Below are 23,532 nucleotides of genomic sequence, written 5' to 3'. Positions count from 1 at the left end.
GTTTCAGCTTCAGCATCAGTCCTTCCAATGCATATTCAAGACTAATTTCCTTTAGAACTGAATTAAGTTAGAAAACTTAATTCAACAATTTATGAAAGAATCATATATCATTTCCAAGTGGGATATAGCCTAGGTGTACAAGGATGGTTCAATATTTGCAAATCAATCAACATGATATGCATTAATAGCATGAAGGATAAAAACTTATATAATTATCTCAACAGACAAAGAAAAAACATTTGACAAAATTCAGCATACATTCATGTTAAAAACTCTTAATAAACTTGGTATAATGGGAACAGATTTCAAAATAATAAAGGCCATTTACAACAAACACACAATTAATATCATATTTGATGGTAAAAACTGAAATCTTTTCGCTAAGATGAGGAACAAGACAAGGATGCCTACTCTCACCATTTCCATTTAACATAGTACTTGAAGTCCTCGTCATAGCAGTCATATAGGAAAAAGAAATAGAAGGCATCCAAATTGGAATAAAACTATTAAAATGCAAAAAGACAGCCTATCAAACAGAAGAAGATACTTGCAAACCATTAGTCAATAAGGGGTTAATGTCCAAAATATATAAAGAAATTTATATGCAATATCAAAACTATAAATAATCTGATTTTAAAAAAGGCAGAGGACCTAAATAGACATTTTCCCAAAGAAACATACAGATGGGCAACAGACACATGAAAAGACATTCAACATCTCTAATCATCAGGTAAATGCAAATCAAAACCCAATGAGATCTCACTTCACCCCAATCAGAACACTATCATCAAAAAGCCAAGAAGTAATAAGTATTGCTGAGGATGTGAAGAAAAGGGGCCCTTTGGGCACCCTTGCTGGGAAAGTAAACTGGTGCAGCCACTATTTAAAACAGCATAAAAGTTCTTCAAAAATTAAAAATATAAATACTACATCATCCAGCAATTTCATTCCTGGATATCTATCAGAAGAAAACAAAAACACTAATTTGAAAATATATATGCACCCTAATATTCACAGCAGTACTATTTCTAATAGCCAAGATAGGGAAGCAATCAGTATTCATCCATATGAATAGATACATTTCATATATATATATATATATATATATATATATATATATATATATATATATATATATACAATGAAATATTATTTAATCATAAAAAGAATAAAATCTCATCACATGAGACAACATGAAAATCCTGGAGGGTATTACACTTAGCAAAATAAGTCAGACAGAGAAAGATAAATACTATATGTTTTCACTTATATATGGATTCTAAATTGCAAAACTAACAAATAGAACAGAAACAGACTCAGAGATACAGGGAATGAACTACTGGTTACTAGAGGGGAAAGGGGTGGGTGTAGGAGTGAAATAGCTGAAGCGGATTAAGAGGTACAAAATTATGTGTATTTTCCCAAACTTATAAATAAATTTATGTAATGTGCAGTAAGGAAAGGAATCGACCCTCCCAATACCTTAACTGTAGCCAGTGAAACTGATTTCAGACTTCTTGCATCCAGAATTGAAAGAGGATAAATTTGTTTTAATTAAACGACCAAGTTGATATGAACCATTGAGCATATATGTATTTTTCGTTTGCTGTGCTGCAGTAGTAGGATGAGATGTATCTGTAATTGTCTGTTGGGACACATCATGGTGAGGCAGGTTTGGATGGACATTCTTGAGACAGCCAACTTAGCTGAATAACATCTTCTTGGAGTCACTTTTCTCTTCCTTTAGTTCCTTTCACTTCTTACCATTTTGGAGTAGAGCATATTGTAGCTAAATATTTATTTTGAGAGGGCTTCCCTCACAGGTCGGTTGGTAAAGAATCCGCCTGTAATGCAGGAGACCCAGGCTCCATTCGTGGGTCGGGAAGATCCGCTGCAGAAGGGATAGACTACCCATTCCTGTATTCTTGGGCTTGCCTTGTGGTTCAGCTGGTTAAAAAGATCCCCTGGAGAAGGGAAAGGCTACCCACTTCAGTATTCTGGCCTGGAGAACTCCATGGGCTGTATGGTCCATGGGCTCGCAAAGAGTCGGACCGACTGAGCGCCTTTCACTTTCACTGTCTTATCTATTAATAGATACTCTCCTAGCTACAAGTTTGAGACTCTAGCGCAGAAGAAGATACAGATTGAGAGGAAGATAAAGACCAAAGTCTCAAATCTGGAAGGCCAGTAAGAAGCACTGCGAATGCCCTGTGGGGCCCACGGTGTGACTGAGGCTGGAGGAGGGGCCGAGCCCCGGGAGGGTTCGTGTCGAGGCCGCAGGAGCCTGGGGAGCACCGCACTGCGCAGCACAGAAGTTAGTGCCCGAGTCTGTGGTCCGCGAAGAGGAAATGTGCAGTGAGCTGCGGCGTTCTGCAGGGACTGTCGTGGCCTTTAATCTTCCATCCTGCTTTGTCCCTGAAGGAATGTAAATGAGGTGGATGAGGTGGCCCCCAGGGCTCTGAAGGTACCACTGCACACTCTCTGCCAAGGTGGAGAAATTACACCACAGTGTAGAGCTGGCTCCCTCCTGTGGAGTCAGGGCTGGGGGACTCTGCGCCACGTCCACCCCTCTCACTCCTGATGAGAGACAGTCACAGGTGAGGCTCACTGTAACTCTGGAAAAACCCCGAACGTGTCCCTCCAGCTCCCACAGACATTGAGAAGGACAGGACGTGTGCAGGACTTGCCAACCCTTTCTACTCCCTCCCTCAGCAATACAGCAGCTGCTCATTTCTTCAGATTCCCCTGCTGGGCAGCCCCAACTCACAGCAAACCCGGGCAAACAAAAGCCCCAGCACAGTGCCCACTAGCCTCTTCATGATGCCTTGACTTGCTGCTGAGAAATTTTCACCTTAAAATACACAGCTAAACCCATAAGTGGTGCGTCATTTCTTGTCTGGAAATTTCCTGCTCCTGCAACCAATCAGCTCCCCCAGCAAACCCTGCTCAGGAGACCCTCTGTGACAGGAAGCCTGCCTAACAGTCAGCTCCCCTGAGAACACGGAACTGGAGAAAACAAATCTTTCCTTTGCAAACTGAAAAGGAAAGGAAAGAAAAAAATCTAAGATGCCCATAGGAATGAAACACTTGCAATACTCTAATATTCTCTGTACTGTTTGCCTTCACAGAACATGCCTACTTCCTGAAAATGACACAGGCTGAAGCTGTAAGTCCTTTAAGCTCCCAGACCTCAGGGGTTTGCAGATAGCTCCCCCTATGGTCCTAGTCACCATGTCACTCAGAGCATAGAGGTACTTGGTCACATTACTTCAGTGGGCTTTTTCCTCAGGTGAAAGGAAGTCTCACTCTTCCTAAATTCAGACGCAAAACCTCTGATGGCTGAAACAAGGTTGTTTCCAGACATGTACTTCAGAAGCTAGAGTCCTTGGTTGGGGTACTGCACATATTAGCAGAAGCAGAGATTTGGTTGAAGGGAAATTGAGTAGTTGCACCTCAGCTCCAGAGGGTGATGTGGCCATCGGTCTGGGTCACTGACTGGGCTCCTGAAACATTACTACTGAATCAGTGAACTCAACTAAACGAAAGTCTCTATTCAAAGTCAAACCAGAACAATGTTCCATGTGTGGACAAGAGAGTAAAATGGGACAGTACTCCCTCAGCAGCAGGAGTGCCTCATGCATCAAGGTGAACACCAAGGTCTCGGTGGAGCAGTGAAGAGGCAGTGAGCTGCTTTCTGGGTGATTCTCCACAGACAGAAGTCTCATGACTGGGGGACTTGAATCCAAGTTGCTCTGAGGTTGAGGAGCAATGATGGTGATAGAGGTTTCTTCTTCTGGTGGAGACTGTAGACTGGGCTAAGAAGAGAGGCTGTCTTAAAACTTCCTGTCTCTAATGTCTGAGATGCTTTACATGTCATTGTGTAAAAAATGGTGTCAGGATATCTCTTTAAATTGTAAGGAAGGAAGGTTTTTTTTAGCTTATTCTGATCCTTTCTAGTTTTCACAACAGTGCCCTCCAGGGGTCAGATAGAGAAATAAAGAGAAGTTCACAATTTTTGTTCACCCCGTTGCTGGCTTTGTAGGGTTGAATTTTAAAGCATTATAATTATGTAAGGAGGAGAATTTATGTTTTGTAGACTCTGAAACTTAAAAAATTGCACTTTCTAAAACCACACAAAATTATGGATAAAAATTAAATACAAAATAATGTTTAGAATGAGAAATAAAATCATAACAAATTATAAATTTTAGAAAGCAAATTCCACAGACAGCATAAATCTAGAAAATTGAATCCTATTTTAGTACTTATTTCCATGACACACTGCCATAATACTTTTTGTTTCTATGCTTTTTGCCTTCATACTTTTTGCTTTTTTCTTCATATGACAATAAATTTATAAAAGCTTCCAATACAGAGAAAAGAAAGATAATCATTGATTGAAATTTGCTTTCTTAAAAAATGCAAAGTGTATTTTGATAATGGATGAAAATTTATAGGATTATGGTCAAAATTTGGAAACTGTCTATCACAGTACTATGTGCTACAAGATTTCATTACATTCCAAATTTTCTTGTCCTAACAAATCCTATCAACTGATCAATACTATCAACTGATCACACCAATTAACAAGTTTATTGTCTATGTTAGTTTCCTATTGATAGTGACAAATTACCTAGAACTTTTGTGATGGAACAACATCTGTTTATATCACAGGTTCTGTAAGTCAGAAATCAGGACACAGTTAAGCTGAATCTCACAAGTTTGTAGTCAAGGAGTCAACTAAGACTGTCTGGGGCATGGGCTCCTCTTCCAAACTCGGTGGTTGCTGGTAGAATTCATTTCCTTGTAGCTGTAGCACTCATGGCAACTTGTTTCCTCAAGACAAGGAGGATGTCTCTGATCTCAGGAAACATTTAAGCTCTTTTTTAAAGAGCTCACTGGATTAGATTAGGCCCACCTAGGACAATCTCCTTTTGATTCATTCAAGGTCATACTGATTAGAGACTTTAATCCCACCTGCAAATTTCTTTTGTGTGTGTGTGTGTGTGTGTGTGTGTGCTCAGTCCCTTAGGCTCTTTGTGACCCCATGGACTGTAGCCCACCAGGCTTCTCTGTCCATGGCATTTTCCAGGCAAGAATACTGGAGTGGGTTGCCATTTCCTCCTCCAAGGGATCTTCTCAATCCTGGGATCAAACCGGCATCTCTTGCATCAGCAGGCAGATTCTTCACCACTGCACTACCTGGGGGACCTTAGTATCATCTACCTACCATAGTTGTTAATGCCCTCATTGTACTGGCATACTATGAATTTCACTTTATTCTCATAAATGTAAAAAATTGTGACCAGTCAGCATGGACTTAATATGAACAGTAATAAATATGATCGAACAAGGCTGTTTTCATACCAAAGGAAGAACATAAGTGAACTCATTTTCCAATCTATAGAGTGAAATGCACAGATATTCCACAGAGTGGAATGTAACAGCATGCAAGGAAACCATAAAAACATATTGGAACCAATTAGGAAAGTGTTACATGCTTTTAAACACTGGAAGTTCTGGCAATAGACTATCATGCCTTTTGGAAACAAAGACTTGATGAATCATTACCAAAGGAGGAGCAGTACAGTGTAATGTAAGGTAATCAGCATTAGTGTCAAACGGATTTTTGTTTGAAATCTGTCTCTGATGTTTAGCCTGTGAGATCTTGATGACAAACACTTATATACCAAAGTGACTGTGAGCTGCATAAATAAATTCCACTATGTCAAACTTATATGCATTCTTAATTTAAATTCACTCTTGCAGATGCCAAATAAGCCTGTGGCTCACTCTGTCACCACCTGACAAACTAGAATTATAGTAGAGTGGAAGGTGGGGTTTAACAGGCAAGGATCTTAACTCGTTAAGATATCTTATTTTTTGGTGCTCTGGCCTGGTGCACTGGGAAGACCCAGAGGAATCGGGTGGAGAGGGAGGTGGGAGAGGGGATCGGGATGGGGAATACGTGTAAATCTATGGCTGATTCATATCAATGTATGACAAAACCCAGTGAAATGTGAAGTAATTGGCCTCCAACTAATAAAATAAAATAAAATAAAATAAAAAGAAAGAAACATTTATAAAATATGGCTGGGGCCCTACACATCTTGGAAATGTCATGTTTATGTAAGGGGCACTGAAGCTTAAGCTTTATTTTAAAATGAAATACTAAAAGTGTTAGTTACTCAGTGGTGTTTGACTCTTTTGATCCCATGACCTGTAGCCTGCCAGGCTTCTCTGTCCATGGGATTCTCCAAGCAAGAATCCTGGAGTGGGTTGCCATTCCCTTCTCCAAGGTATCTTCCTGACCCAGGGATTGAACCCAGGTCTCCTGCATTGTAGGCAGATTCTTTACTGTCTGAACTTCATAAGAAATATCTTATTTCATACAACAACATCTTGGATTACTCATTTTTACCCTCCATTTTACAAATGGTAAACCTAGCTTCAAAGAATTTAAATTACCCAGGATTGCAGTATTTTTAAGTGACAGGGTAGCGATTAGAATCTAGATCTATTTTGATTTCTTCTATGATTTGTTGGTTATTCAGAAGCATGTTATTTAGCCTCCATATGTTGGAATTTTTAATAGTTTTTTTTTTCTGTAATTGAGATCTAATCTTACTGCACTGTGGTCAGAAAAGATGACTGGAATGATTTCAGTTTTTTTGAATTTACCAAGGCTAGATTTATGGCCCAGGATGTGATCTATTCTGGAGAAGGTTCCGTGTGCACTTGAGAAAAAAGTGAAATTGATTGTTTTGGGGTGAAATGTCCTAAAGATATCAATTAGGTCTAGCTGGTCCATTGTGTTATTTAAAGTTTGTTTCCTTGTTAATTTTCTGTTTAGTTGATCTATCCATAGGTGTGAGTGGGGTATTAAAGTCTCCCACTATTACTGTGTTACTGTTAATTTCCCCTCTCATTCTTGTTAGCATCTGCCTTACATATTGTAATGCTCCTATGTTGGGTGCATATATATTTATAATTGTTATATCTTCTTCTTGGATTGATCCTTTGATCTTTATGTAGTGTCCTTCTTTGTCTCTTTTCACAGCCTTTACTTTAAAGTCTATTTTATCTGATATGAGTATTGCAACTCCTGCTTTCTTTTGGTCCATTTGTGTGAAATATTTTTTTCCAGCCCTTCACTTTCAGTCTGTATGTGTCCCTTGTTTTGAGGTGGGTCTCTTGTAGACAGCATATATAGGGGTCTTGCTTTTGTATCCATTCAGCCAGTCTTTGTCTTTTGGTTGGGGCATTCAACCCATTTACATTTAAGGTAATTATTGATAGGTATGGTCCCGTTACCATTTATTTTGTTGTTTTGGGTTCGCGTTTATACAACATTTCTGTGTTTCCTGTCTAGCGATGATCCTTTAGCATTTGTTGAAGAGCTGGTTTGGTGGTGCTGAATTCTCTCAGCTTTTGCTTGTTTGTAAAGCTTTTGAATTCTCCTTCATATCTGAATGAGATCCTTCCTGGGTACAGTAATCTGGGTTGTAGGTTATTCTCTTTCATTACTTTCAGTATGTCCTGCCATTCCCTTCTGGCATGAAGAGTTTCTATTGATAGATCAGCTGTTATCCTTATGGGAATCCCTTTGTGTATTATTTGTTATTTCTCCCTTGCTGCTTTTAATATTTGTTCCTTGTGTTTGATCTTTGTTAATTTGATTAATATGTGTCTTGGGGTGTTTTGCCTTGGGTTTATCCTGTTTGGGACTCTCTGGGTTTCTTGGACTTGTGTAACTATTTCCTTCCCCATTTTAGGGAAGTTTTCAGCTGTTATCTCCTCGAGTATTTTCTCAGGGCCTTTCTTTTTGTCTCTTCTTCTGGGACTCCTATGATTTGAATGTTGGGGCATTTCACATTGTCCCAAAGGTCCCTGAGGTTGTCCTCATTTCTTTTAATTCTTTTTTCTCTTTTCCTCTCTGCTTCATTCATTTCCACCATTTTATCTTCTACCTCACTTATCCTATCTTCTGCCTCCGTTATTCTACTGTTGGTTCCCTCCATAGTGTTTTTGATCTCATTTATTGCATTATTCATTTTTAATTGACTCTTTTTTATTTCCTCTAGGTCCTTGTTAAACATTTCTTGCATCTTCTAAATCCTTGTCTCCAGGCTATTTATCTGTAACTCCATTTTGTTTTCAAGATTTTGGATCATTTTTATTATCATTATTCTAAACTCTTTTTCAGGTAGATTCCCTATCTCCTCCTCTTTTGTTTGACTTGGTGGCCATTTTTCATGGTCCTTTACCTGCTGGGTATTTCTCTGCCTTTTCATCTTGTTTAGATTGCTGTGTTTGGAGTGGCCTTTCTGTATTCTGGTGGTCTGTGGTTCCTTTTTATTGTGGAGGTTTTTCTCAGTCGGTGGGGTTGGACGATTGGCTTGTCAAGGTTTCCTGGTTAAGGAAGCTTGCGTCGGTGTTCTGGTGCGTGGAACTGGATTTCTTCTCTCTGGAGTGCAATGGAGTGTCCAGTAGTGCATTTTGAGATGGGTCTATGTGTTTGGTGTGACTCTGGGCAGCCTGTATATTGATACTGAGGGCTATGTTCCTGCATTGCTGGAGAATTTGTGTGGTATGTCTTGCTCTGGAACTTATTGGCTCTTGGGTGGTGGTTGGTTTCAGTGTAGGTATGGAGGCTTTTGGATGATCTCTTATTACTTAATGTTCCCTGTAGTCAGGAGTTTTCTGGTGTTCTCAGTTTTGGGGCTTAAGTCTCTTGCCTCTGGATTTCAGTCTTATTCTTCCAGTAGCCTCAAGACTTCTCCAACTATACAGCACTGATAATAAAACTTCTAGGTTAATGGTGAAAAGATTCTCCACCGTGAGGGACACCCAGAGAGGTTCACAGAGTTACATGAAGAAAAGGAGAGGGAGGAAGGAGATAGAGATGAGCAGGAGGAGAAAAAGGGGGACTCAAGAGGAGAGAGACAGATCTAGGTTGTACTCTGTTCCCTAAGTGTTCTCCATAGCCCAGAACACCCACAGAGTTTCACAAAATTGGATTGAGAAGAGAAGGGGGAGGGAGGAAATAGAGGTGATCTGGGGGAGAAAAAGGAGAGTCAAAGGGGGAGAGAGTAGTCATCACACTCCTAAATAAAAATGGGCACTGAATATTGGATTCTCAAATGTCCAAAATTGATATCAAATACTGAAAAACAAAGATTAAAAATCTAGAGTAGAGGTTAGACTCTTAAAAATACAATATTAAAAACAAAAACAAAAAAAAATAAGAAATATATATGAAGTTTGCTTTAAAAATAGGGTCTTTTTTTTTTTTTGCAAGGTTATAGTGAAATGAAAATGAAAATTAAGGAGTAATAGAGGACTTTAAAATAAAATATAATAAAAAGAATCTAGATCTAACTCCAGAGACCAGTCTTATGTGCACTCCACTAAGACTGCTTGCATGATAATTGAAGCAATATGAGCAGATGAAATTTTCAAAGAATAGTGTACAGATTGAGAGGAAAGAGGCCCTAAGCAGTAGGAATGCTCTTGATGTGGGATGGGTAAAGAAGAATAGGAGATCTTGCAAGGGATCTCCCAGAAATTAAAGTTTAAAGTTGGGGTACTGTGTGCCAGGAGCACAAAGGTCTCCAAAAGAGTGGCAAGCACTGCAGAGAATGGCTGCTCGAATGTGGTCTATAGGTGGGGAGCATTTGCATCACCAGGGAGCTACTCTGACTTCAGAATCTCAGGCTCAACCCAAAATTCCTATGCCAGAATCTGCATTTGAATAATATTCCTGTGCACATTAAAATTTGAGAAATACTTGTCTAGATGAAAGAGGTTAAAAACATCCTTTGGATTTAAAAATAAAGAAATTATTGGTGATTTTTAAGAAAACAGATTTTAGAAAGTATTGGGAGAAAAAACAGAAGTGTATGGAGTGAAAAAGAGGTGACAGAGTGTAAGCAGTTATATGATTAGGGCTTTTAAACAATAACCAGGGAGTAAAAGATAGATTGGTTGCAGGAGTGGCATGTATGGGGTTTGGGGGAATATGAAATATTTTTTTCTGAGATGAGAAAGCTTGAATATTTTAAATGAGTCCTAAAAAATCAGACTATAGAATTTGGATGATCAGTGGCCTAAGGTGCCATAGAAATCAGAAAAAATGGTGTCGGTGAAGTGTTTAGGCAAAGAGATACTACTTCAAAGTAAAAGAGATAACCTGTTTTATTATTATGGGAGGGAAGGTGAATTACAAGTGTAAAAGCAGAATGTTTTATGAGATGTAGAAAGTTGAAGATTCATTTAAATATACTGAAATGGAGTTGGGCTCTATGGTCCTTGCCTCCTATGTCCTCAGCCTGCCCTTGTCTATGAAAAAACTTTAGCCAAAGAAGAAGCTTAATCAGACATCCCCTGTAAAGTCACATGCAAAGAGAGCTGACCCCCCTCTTTCAGCAAAGAGAAACTGAAAGTTTCTGAGAACTTTCAGAAATCAGTTTCCTCACTGTGGACTGCTGCTGTTCAACTTGAGAGAGATTGGGATGGCAACCCATGGGAGGAAAAGCACTTTGGTTAGAAATTTTTTATATAAAATTTTAATTAAAAAATTTAAAACTTTCAAATGGAAAGAAACAAAAGTTCCTTCTTAGCTTTGTTTAATGGTGAAACTACTATTATTTTGTCTTGCTTGACTGCTTTCCTCTCCTTCTGCATTTTTTTTCTGATTAAGTATATTCTTTGGAATTCAGGGAAAGCCCAAGAGGCTAATTGTTTTCTTTGCACAAGAAGCAACAGAAGGTGGGTACTGGGAGTCTGTTTCCGAAAGACCCTATAGAACCCTGCTGGGTTTCATTGTGCGTGTGTGTGTGTGTGTGTGTGTGTGTGTGTGTGTGTGTGTATGCCCTCTTATGTGCCAAGCATTGTTCAGGTCTGGAGGATGAAGTAGTAAAGAGATATTAATGCCTACAGTTCAGTAGGAAGAGAGAAAAATGAATGGTTTTTTTTTTTTTTTTTTGAGAAAAAAATAATTTTAAAGAGTAATAAGTACTATAAACACAATACAATACTATATTGAGACAGTTGCTCTTGGGGTGAGGAAGGGCATCTGCTCTAAGTAGGATATGGAGGGTATGCTCCGCTCTGATACTTACTATACAATACCAGGCAAAATACTGAGCCCCCTTCAAGTTCAATTTCCTTTCCTGTAGGTAGTCAGTATCTTTCTGCTGGGCACTGGTCTCAGCACTGACACTTACTATCTCATTCACTTCTCATGAGAACTCTGCATGGTAGATTCTATCAATATCCTATCAATATCTAACATTGTAGATATGAGAAAACTAAAGCAAAAAATCATAAAGTCATTTTCCCAAGATACTCAACTAATGAGTGGTAGATCTAGAAATAAAAACCAAGTCTTCAGTCTCAAGCACTGCCACATTGCCTCCGTAAAGGTGAATTGATCCAACCTTGAAGTGTTCCAATAAGAATTAAGTAGGAACACACATTCAAATCACACAACAAAATACCTTCCCTAACTTAGATATTCAATCAGCTGCAGCAATGTGCAAAATCTTGGGAGTGGGGTTGGGAGACAGAATCTGAAATTGCAGAATAATCTATCCACAAGAAAAGTTCAATATTTTTCAATGTTTTCAATATTTTTAAATATTTTCAATATTTTCAATATTCTCAATATTTTCAATATTTTTAATATTTTTCAATATTTTCAATATTTTTAATATTTTTCAATGTTTTCAATGTTTTTAATATTTTCAATATTTTTAATATTTGCAATATTATTAATATTTTTTGATGTTTTCAATATTTTTAATATTTTTCAATTTTTCAATGTTTTCAATATTTTTCAATATTTTCAATATTTTTAATATTTTTCAATGTTTCCAATGTTTTCAATGTTTCAATATTTTTAATATTTTTCAATATTTTTAATATTTTTCAATATTTTTAATATCTTTCAATATTTTTCATTATTTTCAATATCTTTCAATATTTCAATATTTTCAATATTTTTCAAAATTTTTAATAGTTTCAATATTTTTGATATTTTTGATATTTTTCAATATTTCAATGTTTTTAATATTTTAATATTTTCAATATTTTTAATATTTTCCAATTTTTCAATGTTTTTAATATTTTACAATATTTTCAAAGCAAATTTACAGATATGTGGAGTCAGGAGCAGTTAAGGCAAAGCAAAACAAAAAAACAACTAGGAATGTTCACACCTTTCCCTACTGAGACTTCAGGGAATCCCTATCAGGGCTTCCCTGATAGTTCAGTTGGTAAAGAATCCACCTGCAATGCAGGAGACCCTGGTTCATCTCCTGGGTTGGGAAGATCCTCTGGAGAAGGGATAGGCTACCCACTCCAGTATTCTTGGGCCTCCCTGCTGGTTCAGCTGGTAAACAATGTGCCCGCAATGCAGGAGACCTGGGTTCGATCTCCGGGTTGGGAAGATCCCCTGGAAAAGGAAAAGACTACCCGCTCCAGTTTTCTGCCCTGGAGAATTCCATGGACTACAGTCCCTGGGGTTTCAAAGAGTTGGACACGACTGAGTGACTTTCATTTCACTTCAGGAATGTTCAGGCCTGCTCACTGTTCTCTTTATTTTCTTTGTTCTCAGGAAAGGGAAAGGAAAAGACCTTATTCCTCTTTTTTCCTTTTCACTGCAACAGGCTTCCTGGCAGTTTAACCCATGATCACTGGAGGGGAGCAGCAAGGCCAGTGTAAGCATCATAAGATGTTTGAGCAGGACACCAGCTGGCAGAGCTTTAGCTTTCACTCTTGATTCATGCAGTGTGTTACAGCCTGATTCTCAGGGGAAAAAAATAGAAAGATTTAGATAAAGGATTCGCTTTCATGTTCCTAAGAAGCTAGTTTGAAAGTGTTACTAGTTTGAAAGTATTTGCTTCCTTTTAACACTTTAAAAATGCTTTCCCTTGGTGACTTCTATTGCATCTGATATGAAATCAAGCATCATTCTTAATGATATTTCCCAGAATACAGTCTATCAATTTTCCCTGTTTATTGGCAAGATTATTTCCACTTAAATAGACCCTTGGATTTGCCTTCAATACCCTTTGAACTTCTGTCAAAACCACAGTGGAGGACTTGCAGAATGTCTTATTCACCTTGATGATTTCCCACATAGCATTGCTCCTATGTAAGGAGCTTGTTTTATAGGAAGTCAAGTATGGCAGTGAGTGAAGGTGCTTGTTATGAGCAAAAATGTTATGGAATGGGTAAAGGAAACGGTAGTTATAAATACTACCAACAATCATGTGGTCATTTGCAGTAACAAAAACTGTAATAGTCAGAAATGGAGCATTTCCTGCCATATCAGTAAACAAGGATATCAGTCATCAGCAACTGCAGCCCAGTGTGAGCTCCTGAGCCTAAGGGCACTCAGGAAGGAGAAGAATATCTGTGATCTAACAACCATCAGAACTGCAGTCACTCCCTGTCATGAGCCTAAAGGATCTCAGGATGTAAGAAACATAGATACTGGCCCCAGGATAGCTGAGGTGAATAGTAAAAGAATGACTTCAGTGAGCCCAGATTCTTGCATCTTCCCATGCATAGAAAAGAGCTAGACTCCTTAACTTGAGATATCCATTTTTCTTTAATTAACAATAATCTTTTGATGTTCAGACTACCTGCATTTTGTTGCAAAACTTCTACACAACCTGGATCCTCTGCTCACCTCCTTAGAGCAGTTCTTTCAGGGTTTCTTGGGATGTTATCTCCCAGGCTTGAAGTCCTAAAAATTCCCACCAGATAAAACATAACTCTCAACTTCTGGTTGTGAATATTTTTTAAGTTGATAGTAGTTATGACAATCTCTTTTTCAGTTTGATGTGAATATGTTTGTGAATACAGTAACCATTTTTAAATCTCTCCCCCAATAGCCTGCCTATGGAAATGTATGATGTGCAAAATACAAGTTAATCTTGTATCTGATTGTATCTCAGTAGTTAAGATGCAGGATCCAATGGGACAGTGTGGGTGAGGTATAAAAGGAAAGAATAACACCCAAAAATGGATAAGTGAACTTGGTATCCCTTGAGGAGGGTATGGCAACCCACTCCAGTATTCTTGCCTGGAGAATCCCATGAACAGAGGAGCCTGGTGGGCTACAGTACATAAGGTCATGAAGAGTCGGATGTGGCTGAAGCAACTTAGGAATGCTTGCACAAACCTGGTATACTCTTTTCAGGAGAAGGTTACAGTGATTTTGGTCGAATGGGGAGTAATTGCATCGTATTAACAAGAAGCATAGTTTTGCTGTTTTCTTTATTTGAAAGTGTGTTGTTAAAAGAGGTATAGATGGATGACCAGTTGACATAGAAGGTACTGGAATAGCTTTGTAGTGTCTCTACTAGCTGGAAATCTATGACTCAGAATTTGTTTCCCTGTATTGTTCTGGGTTAGGGTTGGCCATAAAAAAGATACTGCAAGGTGTAGAAGGTAGTTGTCATAAAGTAGCCACATTTTTTTATGTCCTGCTGGTTGGTGCAGGGCTCCAGCCACTGTGCAACTCACACGTGTTGCTGCTGATCTGCTAACTCACCTTATTGCTGACTTACAACTCCTTGACCTCCAACCAGATCTCCCATCTTGTGCCAAATGTGCATGTAGCATGATGGGAAATATCCACTTCCCCTGAAGGTCACCCATTACCGTGAGATTGAAGGAGACAAGAGACAGACAAGTTTTAGTGTGTCTTTGTGGGTTCCGATTGTCCTCATGGGTTCTAGTATGTCCTTACACGTCAGTTTTTCCATGTTTTTGTCCATATCCAATTTTCCTTTCCAAATGACACTCTAGTTAATTTAAAGTAAATTTAGGCTCGCACCAAATGCAAAGATAACAGCTTTGTATAAACTCCTCCACCAACTCTAGCAATTGCCTGAGAGTTCTATTCCTTAAAATGAGTCTCTTATTCTGTATCACTGTGGTTCTACTTTTCTGATTGTACCCTAACTGACACAAAACCTAAGAAGAAAAGACAAAGGAAATTATATTCATGACAATTTCTGAAAATTAAACCCAGATTTATGATGTGAGATTTTTTAGGTGAAGTTGCCACATTAAATTATTATGGGACAAGTTTTCAAATTTAGACAACTTCGCACATGTTCTGTATGGTTGATATAAAATTAAAAAAATCAAGACTGAGAACATATTACTAGAAAGTTAGTCTGGACATCTGTTCCTAAGCGACTTAAAAGGAGCTTCCAGACCACAGATTAAGTAACCACACAACTGCCATTTCTGGTCTGGGATATGCAGGTGCATATTTCAGCTGGAGTTCTGCAGCAGGGAAGCTCTCTTTTATTAAACTCTGGGGTTTTTGTTTAGCTTTTCCCATTACTTCAAGCACTGTGAGCTTCCAGAGAGCACAGAAATACTCTGCAGAATCTTCCAGCTCTAAGTCTGAAATGGTGAGGCTGATGGATTTACGAGCTTTCTGAAAATTTACAGAGTAGCGGCCATTCCTTGCATTCTGGCTAGAAGAAACCTGACCAATAAGGTAAATCATCTCTCCATTGGGAAGCAGCTTGTACCAAAACATGGAGTAAGAGCTCCAGGTTGTTCCATACCGACAGTTCAGGGTGACTGACTGTCCCAGTTGACCGGATATGTCTGGCTGGTCTTGAATAACGTTCTGCGCCACACCAGATCCTGTGGGGGGAAAAAAATCAGGAAACAGAGCTGAAATAATGAACAAAATAATGTAGGGATTAGACTAATTTGGGGCCCAAAGAAAACCCAAATAGAAATCATAATAAGTATGCTTTTCCCCAACCCTCCTTTCCTCCCCAAGTCCCTGTGAAGCACCATGTGCCTGTGTGCGGACCTTTCACCCTAAACACTCGTACCCTTGTTTGGAAGTATCCCTACCAGGGAAGGTGAAGGCCAGGAACACCCAGAGCAGACTGGAGAGCAGCATGAGGCATGGGTTCCCCTGCACAAATGTGCTGAGTCCTGCCTCAAGCTGAGAGTTCAGTGTCTTTGAGTGCCTGGCAGCACATATACATACTACCCGGAACCTGTGTGACTCCCCCCAACGGGAAGTGGGGCTTGTCACGTTCATAGCCCATGTGGTCTGTGCACATGTGGGAAAACGTCTGGCTCACCACAAACTTTATTTTGTCTACTTGTCTTTCCCTGGTAATTGAGTTAGGCAGATCTTGAAAAGGAGTATGGAAAAAAACAGTTCGTATTAATGGTATGAGCTGAGGGGAACTGAATTTTAAACAAGTTGACAAATATTGATAATCAATCAGTAAAGTAATTTTACCAGCTCATTTAAGATAGAATTTAGCATAGGATATGAACTCTTCTTGTAACTTACTGGTCATTCATTTAGCCTATGCTTACCTTTCCTCCATTCAGAAACAATGTCTTTTTTAAAACACACAGGTTTTCAACTTTCTTGGTGAAAAGCTATCTTATCCAAAATAATTATTTTTTTTTCTTAACTGGGTGTTAGGGCTCTATTTAGATTTTTTAGTAAATAAAATTACTTTAACATGAAATGAGGAAACATCAGTTCTTCTGACTTTCAGAATCTATTCATTTGTATGTGTTTTTATGAAACTGTAACAGGAATAAAATATTATTTTTCTGAAATCTGACAATGAATCTTATTTATTAGACTTTAAGGAGGATCAGGACATTCAGTCTTGTGCCTCTACAAGGAGAATTGAACTTATTAGATCATGTGCCCTAGAATTGTACTGATGTCACTCTGAAAGCTATAAGATATTGATGAAGAAAATTGAAGATACTGCAAGTAAATATAAAGATATTTCATGTTCATGGGTTTTAAGAATTAACAATGTTGAAATGTCCTCTGAACCAGAGCAATCTACAGATTTAATGCAACCCCTCTCAAAATAGTTATGGCATTTTTCGTGCAACTAGAACAAATAACCCTAAAATTTGTATAGAACCACAAGTTATCACAAAAGACCACAAATTATCAAAGCAATTTTGAAAAAAAAAAAGAACAAAATTGAAGGTATCACACTCCCTGACATCAAAATATGCTTCAAAGGTGTTATAATCTAAAATGTACACTGCTGGTCCAAACATAGAGATTCAGTCAATGGAACAGAATAGGGAGTCCAGATTTTAACCCTTGTGAACATGGTCAATCAATCTATAACAAAGGAGGCAAGAAGAAGCAATGGGGGAAAAATGCTTCTTATATAAGTGGTGTTAGACAATTAGACAGCTACATGTTAAAGAATGAAATTAGAATATTTTCTCAGAGCATATACTAAAATAAACTCAAAATGGATTAGAGACTTAAATATATGACCTGAACTCATAAATTCTTAAAGGAAGTATAGGCAATATGGTTTATGACATTCATCTTTGCCATATTTTTGTATCTATTTCCTCAGGCAATGACAAAAAAGAAATAACACAGAAAATAGGACCTAATTAAATTATTTTGCACAGTGAAAGAAACCATTCACACACAAAAAAGGCAACCTATCAAATGGGAGAAGATACTTGGAAGTGATCAGTCAATAAGGGGTTAATGTCCAGAATATATAAAAAAAAACTTTTGCACACAATATCAAAACCACAGGCAAAGGACATGAATAGGCATTTTTCCAAAGAAACATACAGATGGCAAACAGACACATGAAAAGATGTTCAACATCTCTAATCATCAGGTAAATGCAAATCAAAACCAAAATCACCTCACTCCTACCAGAATTCTATCATGACAAAAATGAAAAATAATTGAGTATTGTCAAGGATGTGGAGAAAAGGGAAAACTTGTGCATTCTTGCTGGGAAAGTAAACTGATGTAGCTTCTATTTAAAACAGCATGAAGATTCCCCAAAATAATAAAAATATAACTACTATATGATTCGGGGTTTCCCAGGTGGCTCAGCGATAAAGAAGCCACCTTCAATGCAGGAGACACTTCAATTTTGATCCCTGGGTCAAGAAGATCCCTGGAGTAGGAAATGGCAGCCCACTCCAGTATTCTCGCTGGGAAAATTTCCAGAGACAGAGGAGCCTGGCGCTCTATGTTTCCATGAGATTGCAAAGACTCGGACATGACTGCAATGACTTAGCATGCACATGCATTATATGATTCATCAATTCCATTCCTGGGTATCTATCAGAAGAAAACAAAAACACTAATTCAAAAATATGTATGCACCCAAATGTTCAATGCAGCATTATTTCCAATAGTGAAGATATATAGAAACAACCTCAGTTTTCACTCATATGAATGGATCTAGAAGATATATATATATATACACACACACACACACACACACACACATATATATATATATGAGGGTGTGTGTGTGTGTGTGTGTGTGTGTGTGTACAATGGAATATTACTAGCCATAAAAAAAGAATAAAATTTTGCCTGTAGGGACAGCATGATAGACCTGGAAGATATCACACTTAGTGAAATGTCAGATAGAGAAAGACAAATACTGTATGCTTTCACTTTTATAAGAAATCTAAAAAGCAAAACAAATTAACAAATATTACAAAACAGAAACAGACTCAGACATATAGGGAACAAACTACTGGTTACTGCAAGGGAAAGGATGGGTGTAGGGGTGAAATAGGTAAAGGGGATTAAGAGGTAGAAACTTCCACTTATAAAATAAATAAATTAAAACTATGTAATGTGCAGTGAAGGGAAAGAATCCACCCTGCCAAGAACTTGACTGTAGCCAGTGAAACTGATTTTAGACTTCTTGCATCCAGAACTGAAAGAGGATAAATTTGTTTCAAATGATCAATTTGTGTATGAACACTGAACAAATATTTTCTGTTTGCTTTGCCCCAGTCATAGGATAAGATGTGAGTATTTGCAATTTGCAAAAGTGAGTAATTGCAATTGTGAGTTATTTGTATTTGCATTTATGGTAAGGCAAATTTGAATATTCTTGAGACACCCAACTAAACTGGATAACATCTTTATTTGAGTTATTTTCTCTCCTTTTAGGTCCTTTCACTTTTTATCATTTTGAAGTCCATCATAACGTGTTTAAATATTTACTTTAAATCTGTCGTCTTATCTAGATACTCTCCTAACTACAAGTCAGAGGTTCTAGTGCAGAAGGAGATACAGGTGATATTCAGAAGGGAAAAGACCAAATCTCAAATTCATTGGGCCAAAAAGTGTTTGTGGTTAAAACTGTACCAGTGTAGGTAAGAAATACTAAACAGTGCAGATACCTGGTAACGGCGTCACGGTGTGACTGAGGCTGGAGGAGGGGCTGAGCCCCGGGAGGGTTCGTGTAGAGGCCGCAGGTGCCTGGGGAGCACCGTGCTGCGCAGCGCAGAAGTAAGTGCCCGAGTCTGTGGTCTGCGGAGAGGAAATGTGCAGTGAGCTGCGGTGTTCTGCAGGGACTGTCTTGGCGTTTAATCTTCCATCCTGCTCTGTCCCTGAAGGAATGTAAAACAGATGGATGAGGCGGCCCCCGGGGTTCTCATGGAACCACTACACACTGTTTGCGAGGGTGGAGAAATTACACCGCAGAGTAGAGCTGGCTCCCTCCTGTAGACTCAGGGCTGGGGGACTCTGCTCCACATCCACCCCTCTCACACCTGATGAGAAAGATCAGTCGTAGGAGAGGGTCACAGTAGTATAGTGTAAGTCACTCAGTCATGTCCCACTCTTTGTGACCCCATGGACTATATACAGTTTATGGAATTCTCCAGGCCAGAATACTGCAGTGGGTAGCCTTTCCCCTCTCCAGGGGATCTACCCAACCCAGGGATCGAACCCACGTCTCCCGCATTGCAGGTGATTCTTTACCAGCTGAGCCACAGGGCTCCTGCAAAACCCTGAAAGTGTCCTCAGAAAGAGAAATTAAGGAATCAATATCATTCACCATTGCAACAAAAAGAATAACATATCTAGGAATAAACCTATTTAAGGAAACAAAATACCTGTATTCAGAAAACTATAAGATACTGATGAAAGAAATTAAAGATGACGTAAACAGATGGAGAGATATTCCATGTTCCTGGGTGGGAATAATCAATATTGTGAAATGACTATACTACCAAATGCAATCTACGGATTCAACGTGATCCCTATGAAATTACCAATGGCTTTTTTTCACAGAACTAGAACAAAAAATTTCACAATTCATATGGAAACACAAAAGACCCTGAATAGCCAAAGCAGTCTTGGGAAAGAAGAATGGAGCTGGAGGAATTAACCTTCCTGACTTCACACTATACTACAAAGCTACAGTCATCAAGACAGTATGGTACTGGCAGAAAAACAGACTAGTGGAAAAAGATAGAGAACCCAGAGATAAACCCACACATCCATGGTACCTTATTTTTGACAGAGGAGGCAAGAATATACAATGGGGCAAAGACAGCTTCTTCAATAAGTGGTGGTGGGAAAACTTGACAGCAATGTACAAAAGAATGAAATTAGATCATTACCTAAAGCCATACACAAAGATAAACTCAAAATGGATTAAAGACCTAAATATATGACCAGAAACTATTAAACTCTTAGAGGAGAACATAGGCAGAACACTCGATGACATAAATCAAAGCAAGATCTATGACCCACCTCCTAGAGTAATGGAAATAAAAACAAAAATAAACAATTGGGACCTAATTAAACTTAAAAGCTTTTTCACAACAAAGGAAACTACAAGCAAGGTGAAAAGACAACCCTCAGAATGGGAGAAAGTAATAGCAAGGGAAACAACTGATAAATAATTAATTTCCAAAATATACAAGAAGCTCATACAACTCAACAACAACAACAACAACAAAAAACCCCATCAAAAAGTGGGAAAGGGACCTGAAGAGACATTTCTCCAAAGAAGACATACAGATGGCTAGCAAGCACATGAAAAGATGCCCAACATCACTCATTATCAGAGAAATGCAAATCAAAACTACAATGAGATACCACCTCACACCAGTCAGAATGGCCATCATCAAAAAGTCTACAAACAATAAATGCTGGAGAGCATATGGAGAAAAGGGAATGCTCTTGCATTGCTGGTGGAAATGTAAATTGATACAGCCACTATGGAAGAAGGTATGGAGACTCCTTAAAAAGCTAGGAATAAAACCACCGCATGACCCAGAAATCCCACTCCTAGGCATATACCCTGAGGAAACCAAAATTGAAGAAGACACATGTACCCCAATGTTCACTGCAGCTCTGTTTATAATAGCTAGAACATGGAAGCAACCTGGATGTCCATCGACAGATGAATGGATAAAGAAGCTGGTACATATATACAATGGAATACTATTCAGCCATAAAAAGGTATGCATTTGAATCTGTTCTAATGAGGTGGACGAAACTAGAGCCCATTGTACAAAGTAAGTCAGAAAGAGAGATATAAATATTGTATACTGACACATATATATGGAATCTGAAGAGATGGCACTGATGAATTTATTTTTAGGGTAGCAGTGGAGAAACAGACACAGAGAACAGACCTATGGACAAGGCAGGAGAAGAGGAGGGAGAAGGGGAGGCGTATGGAAAGAGTCACATAGGAACGGACAGCACCGTGTGTGAGAGAGGGCCAGCGGGAGTGTGCTATGAGACTCAGAGCAGGGCTGAGGGAGGAGCTCAGACGGGGGCTCTGAGACGGGCCGAGGGCGGGAGGGAGGGAGACGGGAGGAGGTCTGGGAGGGGGGACATGGGTGTGCTATGGCTGATTCTTGTTGCTATGAAAGAAAACCACACAATTCTGTAAGGCAATTATCCTTCAATTAAAAAAATTAAAAATAATAAAAAGAATGATATCTATCATCTTTTAGATCTTACAAGGAACAGGTGGCAAAAAAAAATAAAAAGATTTGTTGCTGGAGAGGCACATATAGGTTTGTGGGAATATTAAATATTTTTTAAGATGAGAAAGCTTGAATATTTTAAATGCTGGGAGGGAATTAGCAAGAAAATCTTGAAGAGTCAGACCAAAGTTTGTATGATCAGTGGGCTGAAGTGCCAGAGAATTCAGACAGAATACTGTGGGTAAAGCATTTGGGCAGAGGGGTACCATTTCAAAGTAAGAAAGACACCTTTTTTATTATTATGGGAGAGAACGTAAACTATATGTGTAAAACAGGAATGTTTTACCTAGGATGCAGAAAGTTGAGGAGGATTCATTTAATGATACGAATTGTCTTTATTGTCACCTACCATGACTCATCAAATTTGGTCAGTTGGCTATTTTAGGAGAGTACAGAGTCAAAGGAGATATAAATGATATATTATAGAAACATGAAAACGTTTTCATTCACCATTTCATTTACTATTGATGTTAAAAGCCACAAATATATGGAGGCAAACTTCAGTAAGACTGTATGATTCATATGGCTGGATGGAGTAATTTTGTCTTCTAGGGATTATGGTTTAAGTAGGTAAAAGTGGGAAGCATAGACATGTGTTGGTTTGAGGGATGTAATGAGGTTAAGGTGTCCTCAAGGGTTGCCATGTTGGAGGTTTCCAGTCCACCTGCATATCCAGCTTCACAAACCAGCTTTCATTCATCACTGCACATGTCAAAAGCACCCTGTGGTCAAGCTGTGACTCATCTGCTGAATGTTCCTTGTATGTCAGGAACAGTAATAACAGGTGAGATTAAAGAATAGTGTGGAATGGCCCCTATCCTTGAGGAACTTGTACTAGTAAAGTGTCAAAAACCAAACAATATTCATAACATTTTAAATATTGCTTTTGCAAAATTGTGTACAAAATACTATAAGAGGAAGAAGACAAATGAATATAAGGTGTAAAATCTTTTATAAAGTAAATGTGACATTTACTGAGTCCTGAAGTTTGAGTAGGCTTTTGCAAACTTGAGAAAAGAATAATATATATGAGAAGAAAATATTAAAATGAGTTCATTATGTCTGATGTTTAGAAATCCTGTGGTAGTGGTGGGGATGAGGATGAAAACTTCCTGGAAGTAATACTGTAGATGGCCACAGAAACCTTGATTTTCATTTGTGGGTCATCGTGAGCTACAGAAGGTCTTGAAATAGAATAGCAATCTAATCCAAATGTGTGTTTTAGAATGATTACTTTAGAGAGTTTGGAGTGGTAGGAGCTCATGGGTAAAGGATATATTTAAGAAGTTATTCCAACCAACTTGGTGAGAGATTATGAGAACCTGAACCAGGATAGTAACAAGGCAACTAAAAAGTGGTGGTTGAATGCGAGAGATATTTAGAAGACAGGATTGATGTGACTTCATGTATCAGTCAACTTTGGCTAGCATAAGACTTAGTACAAAGAACCTCACACTCTCAGTGGCTCACAGGAACAAAACTTAATGAATGGTCCACTGTGTGTTACTTGTGGGTCAGCTGCCATCCCAACACGGTGGCTCTGCTCTTGCACACAAGGGGATTCAGGTCTGCTCCCATGAGTTGTCTCTTCATTCTGGAATAAAACCTGAAAGGACAACCACTATCTGGTATGTGCAGGGAAGAAACAAAAGAAGGCATATCATGTAAATATATTTAGTTTTAACTAGGATA

General features: G+C 38.5%; 1 pseudogene and 1 gene segment (V, D, J or C); both read right to left on the bottom strand.

The window, feature by feature from the left end:
- Nucleotides 1-1,213: 1,213 nt before the first annotated feature.
- LOC133067353 (T cell receptor alpha variable 22-like) lies at nt 1,214-2,819 on the bottom strand (annotated as a pseudogene).
- A 12,401-nt stretch (nt 2,820-15,220) lies between these two features.
- Nucleotides 15,221-16,024, bottom strand: LOC133066955 (T cell receptor delta variable 1-like). The segment is given in 2 exon segments: nt 15,221-15,681; nt 15,901-16,024. Coding segments are annotated over 2 exon segments (510 nt in total).
- Between the last annotated feature and the right edge of the window lie 7,508 nt (nt 16,025-23,532).

This window comes from Dama dama, chromosome 12, assembly GCF_033118175.1.
Source record: "Dama dama isolate Ldn47 chromosome 12, ASM3311817v1, whole genome shotgun sequence".
Lineage (NCBI taxonomy): Eukaryota > Metazoa > Chordata > Mammalia > Artiodactyla > Cervidae > Dama > Dama dama.
This window is presented reverse-complemented; position numbering and strand designations above follow the sequence as displayed.